This window comes from Parus major, chromosome 3 (genome assembly GCF_001522545.3).
Source record: "Parus major isolate Abel chromosome 3, Parus_major1.1, whole genome shotgun sequence".
Lineage (NCBI taxonomy): Eukaryota > Metazoa > Chordata > Aves > Passeriformes > Paridae > Parus > Parus major.
Genome location: NC_031770.1, coordinates 40,304,029 through 40,323,941, shown reverse-complemented (window position 1 = coordinate 40,323,941; position 19,913 = coordinate 40,304,029). Strand labels below are relative to the sequence as shown.

The 19,913-nt window shown below is 41.0% G+C and overlaps 1 protein-coding gene across 4 annotated transcripts in view; it reads right to left on the bottom strand.

The window, feature by feature from the left end:
* Positions 1 to 19,731, bottom strand: part of SMOC2 (SPARC related modular calcium binding 2) — a 140,470-nt gene extending 120,739 nt beyond the window's left edge. For 3 of the 4 annotated variants that reach the window (XM_019006134.2, XM_015622695.3, XM_019006135.2), the window contains exon 1: positions 19,128 to 19,731. In XM_019006134.2, the coding sequence (XP_018861679.1) occupies positions 19,128 to 19,202 (75 nt within the window). In that variant the 5' untranslated portion in view covers positions 19,203 to 19,731. The remainder of the gene's footprint in view (positions 1 to 19,127) is intronic. The other variant, XM_015622693.3, reaches the window with a different exon arrangement.
* Between the last annotated feature and the right edge of the window lie 182 nt (positions 19,732 to 19,913).

Below are 19,913 nucleotides of genomic sequence, written 5' to 3'. Positions count from 1 at the left end.
ACCTGCTATGAAAAGGCCAGGGAAGGAGCTAGCTAAATGGACAACTACAGCAGATCTCCTTGACATAGAACTGGTGCAAATGGAAAACAGGTTTTATTTCTCCTTTCCCCATTGAATACATATCACCCATTTGATGTGCTACCCATAAGTTTGTATCAGTGAAAAAATCTATTTTTAACTACATTATGTTAAAAAACAAGGCTATTGCAATGATGTGACAAAATCTCTACTACGCAAAGAAAATCTCAGTGAGGAACTGGATGGATCATTCAAGGTTAATACATTTATCGTGAAGGCAGATAAGACTTATCGGTAAAATTTTTACCCCATATAAACTCTTAAAAATTAGTTCCTACAGAAAACTTTAATCATTTCATGAGCTATTGCCTATCCTGAAGAAAGGCTTCAAAAAAGGTCAGACATGTAAAATGTAGCAAAAACAATCAGTTAGCAATGAAAATTTCCAGGACAACTGTAAGATTCTAAAATTCTTCCTATTATTTTATTTATTCAAGTTGATCAAAGGTATTAACTATGAATAGAAAATCAGCTCCAAATCCCGTAAATGAGTTTGGTTTAGTGTTTAACTTTATGACCAGATAGAATAGTAACATAAATTACTTTGCAAGTGTTTTCAGTGTAAACATTTCTCCTAAATCCTGGGAAAAAATCCTGATATGATAAAGTAAGAATGTGAAAGTAAAAATATTTCTACTGCAGTAAGAAATGAGAAATGGAGACTTTTTTCCTTTTTTCCTTTCTTTAGGGAGTAAAAAATGTCAGAGTTTTCTTGTCGTCTCAGGAAAACTGGTGCTGGCAAGCACCTTTCGTTTCATAACTGTAAACACAAGGCATGAAATCTGATCTTTCATCAACATGATGAGTTCTTGTGGTCCAGAACTATTTTTGACCAGACCTTGCAATATAATAGAAACTGATTTCACTAGGGCATTTCTGGCCTGAATATTTGAAGGCAAGCCACATGTCTGTTAGTTACCTGCAACTTGCCTATTCAGTTTAGTCTTCTGAAATTTGAAAGCAGTGGAAGATGTAAATGACAATTACAAGCGTGGCAATCTCTGGCATCCCTACACTGCCTGCTGGGGAACTGTACTGCCACATAAGCCTTGAGGTAGTCTTGATATGTTTACTCCCTGTTTCACAGCTCTGAAAGCCACAGCAGTGTTTGATCAATACTTAGCTGTGCAGTGGGGAAATAGCTATAAAGCACCTGTCCTTCCTGTGCTTCCTTCTCTTGGGCACACAGGTGTGCACACAGACACGGACATGAGCTTCTGTCTCTGGCAGCCTACCCATGCTTCCACAAGGTTTAATTCCATTTCTTGGTTTATAGGGTGTGGAAGGCAGGGAAAGCAATGTGGAAATTGTTGTTAATTTCCTGTAATAGCTTGGTACTCACTCACACCTGAGGAGATTGTGGATGGGGAAAGTTTACCTACAGGCTGCTGTCGTGCCAGATATATGACACGAGCTGTCAGCAGTCTCGTTACTGCTGTCTTGCAAAACAACAATCAATATGATGTGGGAACCTACAAAACCTAATGTTCCTTAGGCACACTGGGTGATTAGCTGTAAGACTGCAGCATACACATTGCTTCCACAGTCTGTCCGAGTCAGCACACTGTACAGAGGGTTGCCTTTTTCTGCAGATTCTCAGATTTCTACAGATTCCTGCTGGTTCTCTGCTCAGTCTTTCCATGACTTAGGGGATGATGAGACCATTCGGTTTTGTACCGCACTAGCTTCTTTTAATTCTCCTTCTCCAGGAGAAAAGTCTTCACTCACAAATAGCAAAGCAACTTCAGCACAGCATATGTCATCAAATCAGAAGTTAATGGTCTCTACTGACTTTATATTTCATAGCAATTAAAGCTATAAAATCTGTATTATAGAAAGTACAATTCGACTTAACATCAACTGGAATGCAGAGGTGGTTTACTGGGGTGCTTATGCAGACACCAAGCAACCCAGTTTCATCCAGTAAAACTAGAAACACCTTGGCCCATGCGTGCCTAAAATTGGTTCGTGTCACCTTGCCCAGATCAAAAACTTGGCTGCTAGGATTTTTCATCAGAAGAATTATTTTACAGATTACAGAGATTTTTTTAGGGTACATTCTGATTATTTGCACTTAAAGACGATGTTATATTTCTGTGTACGGGCCCTGAGACAATGCCCTTCGTAAAGGTTTGGCTGTCTGAGCTCAGGATCAATGGAGAGACAGCACAGCCCACTGGCAGCCCCTCTTCCCTGGTGTCCCTCCAGAGGGGCTCCCATGCCCTGCTGGAGAGGCATCAACCCAGCTGAGGCTTGTCCCCAGCCACAGGACATAATTTCCAGCTAAAACCTTGCTGCTTGGCCTCTGCCCAACCCACTGCTCCTGCCACATTCCATTTTCACCATGGGCTCTGCTCATCCATACCCATATTCCAAACTGTGACTTCCCACTTAAAGAGCAGTCCATACCGAGGCAGGCATCTGAAGCCAGGGGCTGGGGCTGCCCTGGGCCCCCATGGCTTCCTGCTCCTGGCAGGGGGTGGGACAGGCTCTGCCTGCCCACAGGGAGCCCCCACTGTTCCCACTCTCTGGTCCTCACAGCACCTGACACTCTAATGCAGACTTCTTGCCTTTTACATTACATTTTTTACCATATTAAGAGGCAGTTGCAGCGGTCCAAGTAAGAAGGAATTGGTCCCCTGAGACGAATGTGTAATGATTTTCTTTGGACTGAGGAAGGAAAATTCATTTTTAATTGAATAATATGAGAAAAAAGCCTCACATGTGCTAATTTGTTGGACTCAAATGTGTTTAGACTGGGTTGTTAGGATGTTTTGACATTAGGTAATTAGGGTAATTGGACAAAACAGCTGGACTATTTTGACACTAAAGATTTTGATATGGGTAAGGTCACTCTGACACTAAGATCATGGAAGTTGTATAAATGTAAAGGAACTTGCACAATGAAACAGAGCAATTTTCTATATAATACCAAAGATACCTTTAAAAATGCATTAATTTAATAGCTTGGGATTTTTCAAAAATGGGTCTTTGGAGACATCTCCCAAATCACATCTTTATACTTCTACAGAGCATATCTGCCATGAAAATAAGAGTGTGAGTATGACAAAGGGAAAACAAACTGTGATAGTAAAATAAACAGTTTTACTTTATAAGTGTTTGGCTTTGGTAATAGTTACATAAGGACTTTTTCCCACTGTTTCTGCAGGAATAAATCTGCAGCTGTCTGTGAACATTTTTATATCCTCAGTTGTCTGTGAACATTTTTATATTCTCGTCAGAAACAAATTTAGCAAAAGTAACCACCAATAGCTTGACCTGTCTTATCTCAGTCTCTTGTTAATAACAAATCAAAATTCAAATGTCAATTTGTCCCATACTTCAGAGGTACCTACAAGATTATCCTGCATGACATGACAATTAACCAGTATTTGCTATGCCTACAAGTGTTTCATGAACAGAGCCTGATTTTATAACACATTTCAAGTCTGGAAAATAGTCTATAAAATTTGCAAAATCCTTAGACATTTTAGCTTGATAAGCTGGTTTTTAAATGAGTCATACTTATTATATACATCAAATCTTTCATCAGAAATAGATATTCTCATATCAAAAATGGTCGAGGAACTTCTCAAGAAACTTGCAAAAAAAAATGACAACAGTGAATATTTCTACATTGTCTTCAATATTAAAATAAAATGGTGTGACTGCTAACAAGAAGCTAAGTCAGAGAAGATGCATAATTTGCTAATTTTGCAGAAGAGCATTCAAATTAGAAAAGATTCACAAAAGCAGAATCAGTTCATGAAACTTTTTAAACTGCATTAATTCTTAAATAGCAGATATCCTGCTACTGATACAAAATTATAGTTATAGTAGCCTGTGTTTTAATTCATGTTACACTGAGTATGAAGTACTGCAGCTGCTTGAAGTTCCTTCCAATTAAAATCCTTCAACTTAAAAATGGCTAGATTTCCTGCATTTTTTGTCTTCTGTCAGCTCTCTTTGGAAACCAAGCTCTTTTGCATTACTACACATCTCTGGAATACAATAAAATAGTGCTTCTCCATCTCCTTAAGAACATAAGGCATCTCCTTAGCCTTTTAAACACAGAATTTTAATAAAATCCACCAAGTTTACAGAAAACTTTCAAACAGAAGAGCTGTTTTTTAAGAAGTGTTTTCTCTAAAAATGCAGCATTTCACAGGCAAATTGCCTTAAAAAACTTACTTTAAAATGCCAATTTTGTTATTTCCTTCTTTATGCTAATATGGTTTTTAATCACTTGTACTTTTGATTACATAGTTCTTATCATGAGAGAAAACATTCAGCCATTCATCTAATCAGATTAGCTAGGAAAGATTTCACATTGTTATTGGTAACAATTTTTTTTAAATCTCAGATAATGAAAAGCCATCTGTCCACAAATGAAGGAAATTAGCTAAAAGCAAACAGAAAGACCAAAAAAAGGAGTCAGTACATGCATGCACAAGATTGGGGCAAGAGGAAAGCACTTTCCCTAGGCTGCCTGGAGCTAGATGGCTATCTTGCATATGATATTGATTGACACATTCTTTTTCTTCTTTTGTGCTTTTATTCTTTGATCCTTCAAAAATACATGTACCTATCTTTGACTCTTCTCTCTCTATTTTTCAGCTACAGCTGATACAATTCTCAGCCTTTCACGAATGCTCTTTGAATAGATGAGGATCCTTTTCACCAACTCAGTTTCCACTGGCTCCTGAAGAACTACAGAGGTGATGGCAAATAAACAGCAATAAACTGGGCAACTGCGACTGTGCCTGACATGTGAGGTTGTTCTCGCACTCAGCCATCAGTCAGAAACACAGCAGTGATCTGCCAATCACCTAGGAATAAAGCAGAAATATTTACCAAAACGTTTCTGAGCCCACTTGTCTCCAGTGGTTCTGAGGGGCACTGCAGGCACACTGTCAATAATCTGGCCTTTACCAGAACATCAGGACTACCTACCAATTTCTAATATGTATTTTCTAAGAGGAAGGGGTCCCCAGAAAAATTCCCAAACAACCTGCTACATAGAGTGGGACTGCACTTCATCAGACAGATCAGCCACTCTCCACAGGATAAGGGAAGTGTCCATAATGAAGCTGAGTGTGACTGATAAATTATCCCCAGGATAACAGAGTACTGGGTATATATTTTATTAGGTGATGAGCAGAAGAAGGGTAACATCTGGATTCACAGTCCATCAGGCTAAATCTGCCAAGTGTCCAATTCAAGTTCAGTTTATTTGAACAACACCGTAACAGTTAAATGGATTCCCATGGCACAGATCCCAGTGCAGTGTGGAAAATGAAATAGCAATAGTGCAGTGGTGTCCACCATTGGCATGAAAAATGCACTGAAGAAAAAGGTCTATCTGAGAGACAGCAGATAGTCAACAGCTATTTAAAACAGCAAAACATCAAGCAGCAGAGATCTCTGGGCTAGAAAAAGCTTAAAATCTTGATCAATGTGCTACCACAACAATGCAAGTGAGCTGAACACTGAAGGACCAGCCCTCCATTTCATAGCATCATTCACAGCTTCAGGTTAAGGGACACAGGGGAGCCCTGGCCACATTAACTGAAATAACAACACTGACTTATTTCACACAGTTGCTAAGACAGAGGCTGCCTGTTGAAAACACAAACTTCCATTTTTCCATGCTCAGTCTGCAGGAGTTTTAACACAGTGTGCAAGCATTTCTGGACAGCATGGGAGGCTGTCAATTAAGGAAGCAGCAGGTAAGCAGCAGGAACCTCACCTGACATACTGCAATCAAGCTCGGGCATGATTCCAGGCCATGGGGGACAGCAGGACTGAGTGAGGCATGAGCTTGGAAAAAGAGTGCATTGTGAAACCAGCACACACTGAATGGGCTTGCCCAGCTAATGCAGTCAGAATGAATAACAGGTATTTTAGCACTCCCAGTTTCATGAGCTTTTCTTAATGACTGTGGTGATGAACCATACACACTGACAACCTTAGGTCTAATTTAACAGAGCTGTATGTGCAGATAGTCAGTGTCACTGAGGTAATAGAAATCATTTGAAGAATTTAAAAAAAAATGTGTGCTTGCTATTTATAGCCCATTTTATTTATAAACCATTTTCTTTTGAAACAAACGTACAGGTGTTGAGGGGAAAAAAGAAACATAAAAAATTCTGAGACTCAAGCTTTTTTCTTCACACATTTTTGGCATGAGCACAGGTCCGCACTCTGTTGACTTTAACTGCTGTCTCTTCTAGGTTCTGCTCACTTCTATTTCAACTGAGCCAGTGCTTCCACCATGCTCAGGTATCTATCAGTGAATCTCTGTCTCCCACAAGAGTCTTTGGAGCCTTCTTTGAGCATGTTGTTTAAGAGCAGCTGTGTCTTGGAAGAGATTGGGCCTTTGCAACAAAGACCAAAACTATCATATCCACAGGGAAAAAAAAAAAGAATTGGTAGTCTTGTAGTAACACTTTTGATGGATATGGGATTTATTGAATTCTTAGTAAGAGAGTGAGTTTTATTTGCCCTGAAAAGTGAATGACAGGAGTTTAACAAGTCTTATTTCATTAATTAGTGGTTATTTCAGCGGACCTTTAGGTTCTGTAGTCACTTGCATTTGCCAACAACATGTAAGAAGGACAAATATGTCAACAGGGAAAGTTAACATAGCTCAAGAAAGTAAACACCACCCGGTAGCAATAAAGAGCAGGGAGAGAAGAGGCAAACCATCTCACTTCACCTCATCCATGCTACTTTGCCATTCGAACTGCCTTGCAGACACCTGGCACACATCACACAACTTTTTCATCAATACAGGACACAGAATGCGTGTGTATGACATGTGCAGCCCTCAGGCTATTTCATAGTCACAACAAATGAAAGGAAATTGCTAATCAGCTCAAATTATACTTTGACAACAGCTCCTAAATCTCACTCTACTGAACAGTTTTCTATCAAAACCAGAAGCAGTAAGAAAATAATCACAAAGTTTTAAAAGATGAACCTTTATTCAAGCAAGAAGCATCAGGTATGAGAAAGAGGAAGCGTATAGTCCAGGCACACGTGCACACCTGCTTTGCTATTGTTGACAGCAGATAGCTGCAGGGCTCTTCCTGAGAGACATCCTGCATACCACAAAAGAGCTGGAGAGTATGAACTGTGACCCCCTTCAGCTTTGATAGACTTGTCATTTTTTTTCAGACTTTTCCATCCATCACGCACACTCTTTCTAATGTTTGTCTCAATTTTACGAAGATCCCTGGAGGGAATTTCATTGCATCTCGGACACTTCTTTATTTGCTGTCAGTTGGAAACAGTGAGTTTTTACATGTGATTAGTCCTATTTGTAACTTCCTGACTTCATTGGAGAGGTCTGCTTGCTTCTTACTTCTGTTAAATGAGAGTGATTTCCTGACATGGTTGTAAAATGAATCTCACTTGGGAGTTTCCTCACCCCCAGGTGTGTTGAGAAGACTCAGGATAGCAGTTTTAAAGAAATAATTTACTTTTGTAACAAGGAAGGATACTGTGTGATATTTTGATTTCTGCTGTCATAATAAGCAATGAAGGCAATAAAAGCTCTATTCTGTCATATTTAGAATGATAATCATGAGAGCTACTGAAATAAAATCAAATATTGCCTGAGGCAGTTTCTGAAGTTACCTGATCTGAGATTTGAAGGGAGATGGTATTCTTTTTGCTCTTTTCAGTCTTTAGATTACACAAATTCATCAACTAACAAACACAGCTGCCCTGTAGCATCTCCAACACAGTCAAAACCTAACAACTTCAAAATCTTGTCAAATGAAAACTAACACTAGACCCCTATGCATCATTCCCTTAGACCAAAACACATAAACAAAAAATAGCAGATCAAAGCAGTCGGATCAAATTGCATAAACTTCAGGGGAAAAATATCTGACGTTCTAGTTATTAACCCCAAGGGAACTTTGAGGTTTTATGGGGGTTCCAATCATTGATGGAGAACAAAAGGAGGAAAAGGTTTGCATGGGAATGTATATAGTGTACCCCTGCATAAATATATATGACTGACATGGGTCATTTTAAGGTAGAATAAATTCCCAGTCTAGGGAATTTATTGCAGCTGATGGATACAACATTCTGAAGCCACAGAAAGCCTATAGGAAAAAGTTCTGTGTTTCTTGATATTGCCTGACATCTCTCTGAGTTTGTCAAGAGAGACTTTGGACCAGGTTTCCTAGAGGCTTCTTGGTACTCTTGCTATAGAAAAAGAAAGGTGAATGTACTGGCAAGAACAGCTCTCAGCTCCTTGGTCTGCACTCACAGAATGGAAGCATCTTTCATCCAAACCCATGTCCTCTTCTCCTTTGAAAGGTAAGGAAGGGCAGTGGGTAGAGAAGCTTCCAGCTCCATCTGACCCAAGTGCAAAAATAGGAAGAGGCATCCAAATGTTCACGTTATTCTCTGTAGGAAAGATGAGGCTGCATTGATTCAGGGATCTTTTTCTTTAGGAAATAGAGTTTTGCACCATGAAAGGAAACACATACCACAGCCTGAGAACTCCAGCTTAAGGGCAGTGATAAGGTTGATACACTAAGCTCTCACAAGTCAGGAAATACCAAGCAGATGACACTTGGCTCTCTGCACTATGCAGAACACTTAGGCCAACAGCATGACAAGACCAGAGAATAGACAATTTTGCTGATCACTTTCTGTAATGTTGAATTGCTTCCTCCAATTTTTTACAAAAGGTAGAGTAGGATCGAACATTTGTGGCGGGGGTGGGGGGGGAGTACAAACAGATACATCTAGGAAAGTCTATACAAAATAAGCAGCTTGGATAATTTGCAGAGAGTGTAAAGAACCAGACTGACCAAAACTGCCTGATGAACTCCACTATTTGCATATCATCCATTTTGAATTTGTTGTTCAGTCTCGCCTGCAAGAAGGTGTCATTCAAGATTTATTTATTACTGAACTTGAAAACTGTGACAGACCAAGAAGGCCAACCAGGCATGAGCCTCTTTTGCCCAAAACACTGTACAAACACAAATAGCTTATAGTCTATGCATAGAAAAGGCATGTAAATGCTGAAGATGTACTAAGGGAAGATCAACTGGATGGGGGAGAGAATATTGGAGAAAAATCTACAGCGGCCAGAGAGAGCCCAGTCACAACTATGAGTCCCAAAGGATGCCAGTTTCCAAGTCCTCTGGGCTCACTCCCAGCAGCAGTGTTTCAGCTAGCTCTTTGCTTTCACCTCAACACTGCATGTACTGTGAACCTGTGATTACCTCACCAGTCACTCTACCAAACCAGCAGCGCTGTGTCTGCTGAGCTTTAGTGAGTCTGTCACCAGCCACAAAGAGGCAAAAATTAATCCCTATCAGCCATTTAGTCTTGGTGTCAGATCTGGCTCTGTCATCTAGTAGGAAATACCCTGACTCTCTCATTGCCATACACCTCTCCTGGTCTTGCAGCTAATGAACATAAACACTGACACTTCATAAGAGAAGTACTCGATACCCATTTTGCAGTCAGGAAAATTGCTGCACTAGTTACAGACAAGTAGACATTTGAGCTCTGCTTTTTGCCATTTTCCCTTCAGAGTGAAATCAATTATCCATGCACGAATATTGCCTTGTAATTTTTTTGTAAATTAATGGAAGTCCACTATCAAGCAATGACAGAGCTTTTGCTCTGGGAGTTATTCAGCACCTGGAAAAGGGAAGCTTAGCAATTTACCAAATGAACACTTCTTTCAAAAGAAACTTTCCCTTTCTCTCAAAAATGTAATTTATGGAACCTTTCAAGGAGAAAACATGATGGAAAGATAAAACCTCCTGTTTAAAGTTCAGATTTGCAACTAAATCCACTTAGGCTGAAATCTATCAAAAATTTGGCATGCTTGGAAACTGCCGTCCCGGGAGGACATGGTCTGAAACACAATCCCATTAAATACAGTGTAAAAAATAAGTTGTCCACTTTGTTTTGTCTTGCTCGCCAGAATTTATGTAATAAACGCTGCAAAAAGAAGCAGTATGGATACATGCAATGAAATTAATATGCCCTATGCTTTCTGCAGACTGAACCCCTCCTCATGTCTCACGGCCAAGAGTGTCTCATATGTTAGGCCATATATTCCCTCTTGTCCACACCAGCCTGCTCTGCGTTCTCATGAATGCTAATTCGCGTTAATTAATGTCAAGCCATGCCATGTCATTAAAGACACTTTCTTTTTCGCAGAACTCCTTTCGACAGCTGGTGTCAGGACATTTTTTCCACTTGAGATTTTTTCCACTTGAGATTTGAGTTCCGATCTGACGTGCAGCTGAGCGGCGAGTGCTGAAAACTCAGGGAGCCCATGGGCTCCCGTCCTCCCGCCCGGGCTAAAGCCGCTGGGGAGGGGAAGAAGGGCATCCCCTCCCTCCAGCCCTTCCCGGAGGAGACGGGGCAGAGCAAGCTGCTCTTGCTCTCCCTCCCGTGGTGGATCCCAAAAGTGCCGTGGGAGAAGAGAGGTGACCTCCCTGCCCCTGAGGACGCTGCGCAAGCGGTGACACCGCTCTGTGTTTGCGCTGGAGTGGACCGGGGAGAGAAACGGAGAAATATCCGCATAGACCCTCCCATCTCTGCTTTTTATTTTGCGTCACTTAAATCTTTGATGGCTCTCTTCAAAAAATAACCCATCCAACACACCAGAGATAATTTACTAAACAAATAAACCTATGGTTAACTCAAAGTCTGATTTATTTTCTATGATGACAATCTTTTTCATTTCTGCACCCTCTTGTGGGGACAAAGGTATCTTTACAATATGTGGTACTCTCGAGTACATCGTAGCATATTTATTTCGGGACCAGGTTTCAGTTACTTGATTTTATTTCTTTGATAGAAATTTTTACTTTAAAAAGTGACATCTGCTGCAAGGTCAGTTTTTCACTCTAGACAACCCATCAGCCCACATGACAAATGCGACCTGGACTTGAGCAGTGTTATACATCATTATAGGTGAAAAAAGGAGACCACAGCATTAATAAATATAATTTACAGAGCCTGGGTCAGTTTCACTGACACCCCTTTGTCTGCACTAAGCGACATCCATATGGAGACTACAGTGAATGAGAGATGGTTAAAACACTGTGATTAAATGCAATAAATAATTCTTCACCTGCATAGACAAAGAAAAATAAATTAACTGAGACAACTGAAGCAGAGAACATTGGTAAGCTGTGTTCAAGATGTCCTGCTTCTAAGAGAAAATCTCCTTTTAATTTTAAGACCGTTGGGTTCACCTCACAGTCCCGAAGAGGAACCCAGCGTGTTTGGATGACCATAGCAAATCAGGCTGAAGACAAGTGCACTGAAACCAGCATGGCACACACGTATCAGCCTCACTGAGAAGAGATTCTCACATTTTAGTATCACCATCTTTCTGACATGCTGTCAACACAATATTTCTACCTTGTATTCTTACAGCAGTGGCCCCAAACCCTAGATTCTACCATTCTCAGAAAGATGTCACTGTGAAGAACAGCATCTTGCAAAGAAAAACATTTGGGAAGCAATTCTTTAATGGCATGATTTATGTCCCCAGCTCACACACTTTGTATTCTGTGACACTTCCAGACACATGGTCTGATTTAACAGCATTTCTGCACAAGTAGACACATTGCAGTTAAAATGTGGTTAAAATGGTTTGCATGTTTACTAAAATGGCACCCACTCTTCTCCCCATCTTTCAAAGCAGTAACAAGACTCAATGGCAGATTTTACTCAGACTAAACTCAACCATTCCTCCACTTTACTCCAGATAAGAGCAAGAAAAAGAGAATGGAACTGAGGAATTGCCTTCCTACCCTGACATCCAGAACACCTGCAATCTGCAGGTTTTCTCTGTACTGCAGCTTGTGACATGGATGATAGTGAATCCATCCTGAATACCAATAAAATTATTCTTTACCTGTTGCCTCTTGCATTTCAAAAAATCTACTGATCTCTCCTGAGCTTTTACACTGTTCCCTCACTGATAGTACCTTGTTTTAATTATGAAAAAAAGGTCAGAATATTAGTAATTGCACGGTAAAGGCAGCCCAAGTAAAAAGACTGTGAGCACTTTATGGCAGCAAATATATTCTAAAAATCTGCAAAATTCAGCATGAAGCCATGACTTAAAGAACATTCCAAAGTAAAGAAATTTTTCTTTATTTGCATGTAAGTACTCTTTGGTTGCTCTAGGACTCAGAGATTCATAGCATATGTATGACAGCTAATTAGTATACAGCTTAAAAATGGACACCTAAAAGACAAGAAAGTATATTATTACATCCTCAAAACAAATTTGAGGCAACACAAAAAAAAAAATTATCTTTACTCAATGACTCAGAAGATGACACAACAAGCAGCCTAAAGTAAATGGAGGAAAAAAAGCTGTTTTGGATAGGTATGATGTAAACATTCTCGAGCAAGTTTTCTAGCAACCCACTGAGCAAGCCAGGGAGAGAACTGGAAAGGATTGCCTTCAGGAAATGTTTTCTCTTTCTGTCCTGACCAGAATTCTAGGTTGCATTCTCTATTATGGATGTTTAACAGCTGATGAAACACTTAGTGGTCATTTTTAAAAGGTAATAAATTAGAGAGGGGAAAAAAATTCACTGAAGGGCAGTTACTTTACTAGCTCATCAAAGCAATTTCTTCTGCAAGGACTGGCTAAAACTTCCATTTGGGAGACTGATTTCATGAGTTCTGCAGTAAGATGTGACACTCCATTAGCTTTGATGCTTGACAACCACTGATAATTTGGTAAAGCCATAATAAGCAGCCCTCTGATACTAAGTGTTATTACACCAAACTAAAAATTTGTCCACATTCTTCCAGGTAGCTTTCGCTTTCCCACAACTGAAGTTTCTAACTTTGTATTCCATTAGCAGCCCTGCACTACAGCAATGGCTGTAATTCGTACCAATTCCCTATGTACGTGGGTCAGCCAGGCAAAGACTGAAAAACTGCAGGAAAAAAATGCAGTTATTTATGCTATACCTTCTCTTTTATGCTTAGTTTATTTATTTATATACAATATTGTGCTACATCTTGCTATCTCTCCTTTTCTTTTGGCATTAATTACTCTATGTGAGATCAGCATACTGCAAATTTTTTCTGAAGTATTTTCTCCTTCCAGGTTCACCTCCAGTGTTGCACTGAAAACCATTTCATCTGCCACTGTAGAAAATATTAAGGCAGTGATTAGTAATTAGTAACCAGAAGTGGATAAAGAAATGTCAACAGAAGCATATCTTGTGGAAATACACAGGGCCATTGAGACCAAATGACTGGCAACATCAGAATTTTTCTGTAGAAGACAGTAGAGGGACAGAGATGGGAGCATTCACAAAGTCAAAAACTACTTTGACTATATTAATTTGTAAGAAAGCATTATGAATTTTCATCATGAAATGGCCTTCATTATGAATCTATGATGTCAACTCTTTAAAAATCTACCTCACAGCACAATCACAATTTCTGACTCAGTCAGAAAATTAAGATGCATTTGAGTTTTGATTCTAAAGAAAACGCAAAAGTTTTGGAAATCCCTGAGTCATTTGCAAGATGTAACTTCTTTTCACTCTGCAGATTGCCTAAGAATGTTTGAATTTGTCCAGATAGAAAATGTCACTCCTGAACCAAACTCGGACCTTCACGTCTGCTCAAAAATAGGTCTTTGATTTCAACTCTTTCTTACTCAGTTTTTAATTTTCAGGCGCCTCTGCACTTCCTGGTCTCAGGCCTGACAGGAAATGAAATACCAAAATACCATGAAAATGGCTGTGCCTGTGGTGAGGCTGGTCTGGCTGAAGAAATGGAAACATGAGCAAAGTCCTGAGCAAGCCAGATCTTGAAAAGATCTGTAGCCTGTTTTCCAGACCAACAGGGCTCAGATAGGTTTTGGATTGCAGCTAAACCTTTGGAGGCTTTTCAAAACGAACTAAACCTTGATGTTTGCGCACTGTCAAGAAATACAGCTGTTCCTCGAGGTATTCATAGGCAACAGGGGGCCAATGACAGCATCAAAAGTGGACACAATGTGCATGATCTACTTCTTTTTGTTTGCTCTGTCCTGCTCTTCCCGCTCCACTCACATTCATTTCTACTCTTCAATTCTAGTTTTAAAAATCTTATGGGCAGGCAGTCAACCAGCCATCCTCATTAATGTCTTACACATTATAAGGTGCAGTTCATGTTGGCTGCATGCACAAAAATTACTTCTGACTCCTGATCAAAAGTTTGCTGCTTCTTTCAGTATCAACTCCCACAGTTTTTGGTGTTGTTTCTTTAATAAGAAGTGTCTTAAGAGTTTATTGCAAGGAAGCATTGTTGAAAGTGTTTTATTTTCAGAGCTGATGTACCCTTGGTTGTATCAATGCCCATTTGGAGTAACAATGTTGTTAGGATCTGGAGCCACTTACAGTTTTATTTATGGTCTTGGTTTTTCAGTCACAATTAGAGTAACTTTTCCAAATGTTTTGGTTTGCAGGCGCCATCCAAATGGGTCCCTAACTTGGAAAGCTTTGATTGTGTTTAGTTTCCCTTTACTGAACTACCTTAGTGGTCCATTTTACGTTGGTCAGTGCTGTGGAAGCTATCCAGCACACTAAATGGTATTGAATACTCACAAAGCATGTGCCAAGGGAGAAAAAGAAAACAATTGTTCCCCAAAATATTCAACTGCTGATGAAACAAGCTATTAACAGGCAGAGGTGTTCATTTCAAGAAGCAATTTCAAGCAAACTTTCTCCCTTTGTAAGATCTATCAGTTTTTTTGATTGTATTAAGAAAAGCACATGGTTCAGCAAGGCTTTGAAAGAATAGTTTGTGGTATGTTGCAAGTCATCAAGATTTTAAAATAAGAAACACTTGTATCCTATTGTTTGTAGAAGTACATCCACACACACACAACAGTGCAACTGAGATAAAAGCGAAGTTGATGGTTTCAAAAATGCAGTATAAACAATGACAAAGTGTATTGGTAAGTGCAGTGATCATAAACTTACTTATTCGAGGAACAAAATGAGTTTTCTTCAAAGCACCGTGTTTCAAAACAAAAGTAGCTATATCCACAAGATATCCATAATTTTCCTAATAAAAGAAGTCAACAAGGCTCAGATCTCCTCAGTTTCATACATCCAGAAATAACGGGTGCACCTCACAGAGCAGAATAAAAATATAGCATTGCCAGAACATTCCAACACTGTGTTACAAAAACTGCAGAGTGCTACCTGGTTTTCTATAAACAAGGTAAAATGAGAAGGCTACTTAAGATATTTTGTGGAATGTAAGAATGTTTTACATTAGTATTTGACACAAGGGGAGAAAAAACCAGGAGCAGCCAAACTGGCTACAGTCCCTCCAGATCTTATGGGTTCTTATGAGATAGCTCTCACCCTACCTTTCCATATTGAAAACCATTGTTCTGTTGCCAGTATTTGTTCATTTGAAATAACAATTGTTATAGTTGTTAAATATACTAAAGAATATACTCTCAATAATAAAGATCATTCTCCTCCTGCATGCATCCCTGAGGCTCAGTTAGCAATTAATAATTAGTATATTTCCCTTCACTTTGTCTATTATTGCAATATGGTCCTACTCAGGAGACCAGGGTCCAGGAGCAACCTTAGCAAAGAGTAATTTTGGTGACAAGAAGAAGCCAAGACTTTGACAAACTCAAAGTAGCTCTGAACTATCTCTAACCTGGTGGCAGCATAGAAAGGTGAAACTCTTAGACCCTGGTGCACATCATGGCTTCCCAATAAAGATTTGGGTATGCATCAGCCCGTCTCTCATGGTCCTTCTCCACCCTGGCACATAGGCAGGCAATCAAGTTCCGTCTGGGTCCAGAGTTTGGGCAGAGAGGGACAGATTACAACACTCACACTCACTTTAGATATAGCCATGAGGTCCAGGGGACCAGACTCTAGACAGGCTGGAGCATTTCAACTACCTGCTGACTATTCTGATGCATCTGTCTGCCAGAAATCATCCTAATAGATACTACTTGGTAGGAGACCATATGCTCATCACTCCCTGCAAACCTGCAGTCACATAAGACTGTTAGACAATCAGAAATCTCTTAGAGATATTATTTGTGTGAAAACTCTGTAATTTATTGCAATTGGACTACTGCAAAGCTTCCAACATCTGAAAATCACATATTCACCTGTACTATAGACATGTGTGGTTGTTGTGGGTATTTCTGCCCAAGTGAAATGGAAAAATATGATTTCTAATTAAATGGGGAAACAAATCTGTAAACTACAGAAAGTCTTATCTCAAAGTAGTACTTGTTCCATTTCTGGAGTTAGTGAGGACATAAAGTTAAAACAGCCCAGAGATCCGTTTATAGAGATGAAAATCTTTAAGACAGATGTTGATATCCTCCCTCCCTGCCATGTCATCACCCAGTTTGTTGCTTAGAGCCCAGGCAAAGAAAAAACCTCTAATCCATGTGTTACCTTTTGGAAAAAGGTAGAGTGGCTTTTGCTAGAGGGAACTATAATTTTATTATCATGTCTCTGCCAAGGTTCATCTTATATCAGATTTACCACTGCAGTAAAGGAGACTGTGCCATTGATATTGTCACCATCTGGCAAGATGAGTATACCTGTGACAGTACCTGTGCCATCAGGGATGTGGATTCCTCCTCCATGATCATCCATGATTTTATGTTTTCATAAAACTCAGATCCATAGTGAAACATGCCCTGTTCCCATGAACTCTGGTTATTTATGAAAATTTCAGCCTTTATCTGCTATTCATCACGCCACAAATAAAATCTGCATCTGATGGGTGGCCAAAAGAATGGCCATTCTCAGTCGCCACACAGCGGCACAGCAGGTGAAAAAAAGCCATAGATTTTCTTGGTCTTTCTACACAGCTTGGGTTTGTTGTTCCCTGTAATTATGCAGGTAGTATCCATGAATATTTGAGAAAGGTACATGTGGAAAGGGTTACATAGCCTGCAAACTACAAGCAAAATTACTACAGGAGTTCAGAATGATTAAGCAGTGTGGTGTTTATTGCTGTAATAGCATTTTTATTTTTATTGTTGTTTAAATAGATTAAGTAGAGAAACAGTAGAAATAAACCTGCCTCACTCAAATTTCAGCTTTGTGGGATGATGTAGAAAGTATATGTGCACCAGTGTGTGTTTGTGTTATTTCATTCCCATGGGTGTCTGCCTGTCCACAACCTGTTTTAGGGAAGGATTTCCAGTGTAGTCTAGTATTTGTATGGGTTAGCCTTGTCCATAAGAAGAGCACAGGCAGTGGAAAAATTAGCATGAACTCACTACCTACAGTCCTCTACTAACAAGGCTAGCTATGCCTACCAAAATGTTCAAATTCTTTTCAGTCTGAAAGCCCGATGTTTTCAAAACCATTACCTTTTTCACAGCAGAGGCAGAGGGTGGGTATTCCACCAGGATTGACTTTTCTGCTCATGGTTCATAAAGATGCAGACTACTATGTAGTCTACTATTAATGAATTAACTATTACTGAAATGATGAAAGATAGAACAGAATGACTTTAACATCACTCAGATAACAGTGAAGTCAAATACATTTGCATGAGTATATGATATTAATTTTTAAACAGTGTGCCGAACTGCCCTTGGCCAGATTTTTCAATGTTTTTTTGAGGCAGACAACCCCTCACTAAATGAAAAGTATATTCTGCAGTGATTTATATCTTAATATTTTAAATGGCTTTAGCATAATTTAGGTTATGTATCACTTAAAGATATTGTAACAGTCACAATCACTCTTACTTTACATTTGGACAAACTAAGGTTTGGTAGTATTTCCAAATTACTTCCACACTAATATTTAGAACTATTTTTATGTACAGATAAAAAGAATATTACATGTGCTATCTTGTAAATTATACATACATTTGTTAAAGTGAACTTGAAACTAGATTGCAATTTTAATCTGTTTACTAGAAGAGTATGTATCACCTGAGAGTCTAACGGGGCTTCAAATGAATGTCTTAAAACAGTAAAATTTGAGGATCACTTGACTTCATCTGATCCACACTTCAAAATGCGACACACAATAAAATTAATGGAGCAAACCCATTCCTTTAAGGTTTTCAATTAGCAGCTTCTACTCTATAAATCATTTAAGAGGGGGGGAAAGAAAAAAAAAAGTCAAACTTAGACAACAAGGCAAAACTTTTCCTGAAGAATTTCAGGTATGAACAGCTCAGCCATCCCCCACTACCATTTCACCTTGAGCTGTCCCTATAGCACCTTACTCAAGAAGGGGGAAAAAAGGAGAAGAAAAAAAAGAGGAAAAACTAAACTCTCAGGATTTTACAGAAATTTTCTGAAAGACTTAAACAAAATAGGGTCTATTTAACTTTGCAGCTGCCTATAACTTTACCATAATAAACTCTAAGCGCACAGCCTTCACCAAAACACTTAAAAACAGCTTGAAAGAGGTATTCGCTGCCCGTTATGTTTACTCAAGCACTTGTTTAAAAACACATTTAAGGAAAATGTTTTTATTTCTACAGATTGCATTAATTATAGCTTTGCAAACACTGCAAGCTCTTCAAGAAGACTGAACTGAGCTATTAGCTGCAAACCTCAGGTCTTGGCTAGAAGAGTGGTTATGGCTTATTTAGTAAGCCTAATGAATTGGCTCACCCATCTCAACGCGGACTTCCATGTATAGCACCATGGAGCCTGGAATAGCCAGAAAGGCTTGTTTCATGTCGCTTTATAATTAAAACAAAGTAGACTCGGTCAGCCCGAGTGGGTCCAGAGGCAGACCTCCCTGCAGCATTACTCGTGTGTCGGGCGAACAGAAGCGCTCGGGCGGGCATTAGCGCGGGACCGACGCTCTGCGGGGACCCGCAGCAAGGCTCTCCGCGGCGGTGCGGCTGCTCCCGGGGCGCTCGGCGGAGCTGCGGCCCGGCCGGGGCGGGGAGCAGAGCTCGGCCCGCCAGCCAAGGGCGCCCCTCGCCGCCCGGGGGCCGCATCGCCCGCTCAGGTGCGCCCGGGACCGGCTGGCGCTGCGGCGGGGTGGCCTTACCGTGAGGGCGGAGAGCTTCTGTGCCGGCACGGCGGGGAGCAGCTCCGGCAGCAGCAGCAGCAGCGGCACCCACATCCTGAGGCGGCGGCGGCGGCGGGCACGCAGCGGCTGCGGGCGGCGGAGGACGGGGACTCTCCTTGGGATGTCAGCCCCCCGGCCACCCGACGCCTGCTTTGGCTCCTTTTCAATCCCTCCGGCTGGGAGGTCCCAGCTCAGGTCCTCAGTTTTCTTTTTCCCCACCCCAGCCCTTAAAATTTGGGGACGCCTGTAAGTGCCGCCTCTCAGCTTTTCTCCCTCTCTCTGCGTCCCTCGGGAGTCAGCCCCGGCTAGGAGATGCTCCCCCAGGCTCTCCGCTCCCGGAGCCCTCCCACTGCCGGGGGAATCTGCCGGACGCCGCCGCCTCCCCCGGGGCGCCGCGCCTGCTCCGCCTCGGGCGGGCTGCTGTCTAGCCCTGGGGATCCCTTTCTCTCCCTTCCAGCCCTGAGCCCTCTGTGGCACGGGAAGCGGGAGGAAACGACTGGGACGGGAAGGGAGGACCCACCACCACGGCCGGGAGCACGCGGGAAGGCACTGCCGCGGCTGCGGTGTGCGACCTCTCCGAGCCGCTCTGCCCCTTTTCCTCTTATCCTTCCCCCTCCCCAGCCCGGCCTCCGCTTTCTCCTCCCAGACGCACAGATCCTCACCGATTAACCCTCCCCGCTGCTCCCGGGGGGACGCCGCTTGCTTCCCCCGCAGGGTTTATTCCTCCCTCACCCCCCCGCCTCACTCGGAATCAACATGTACAAA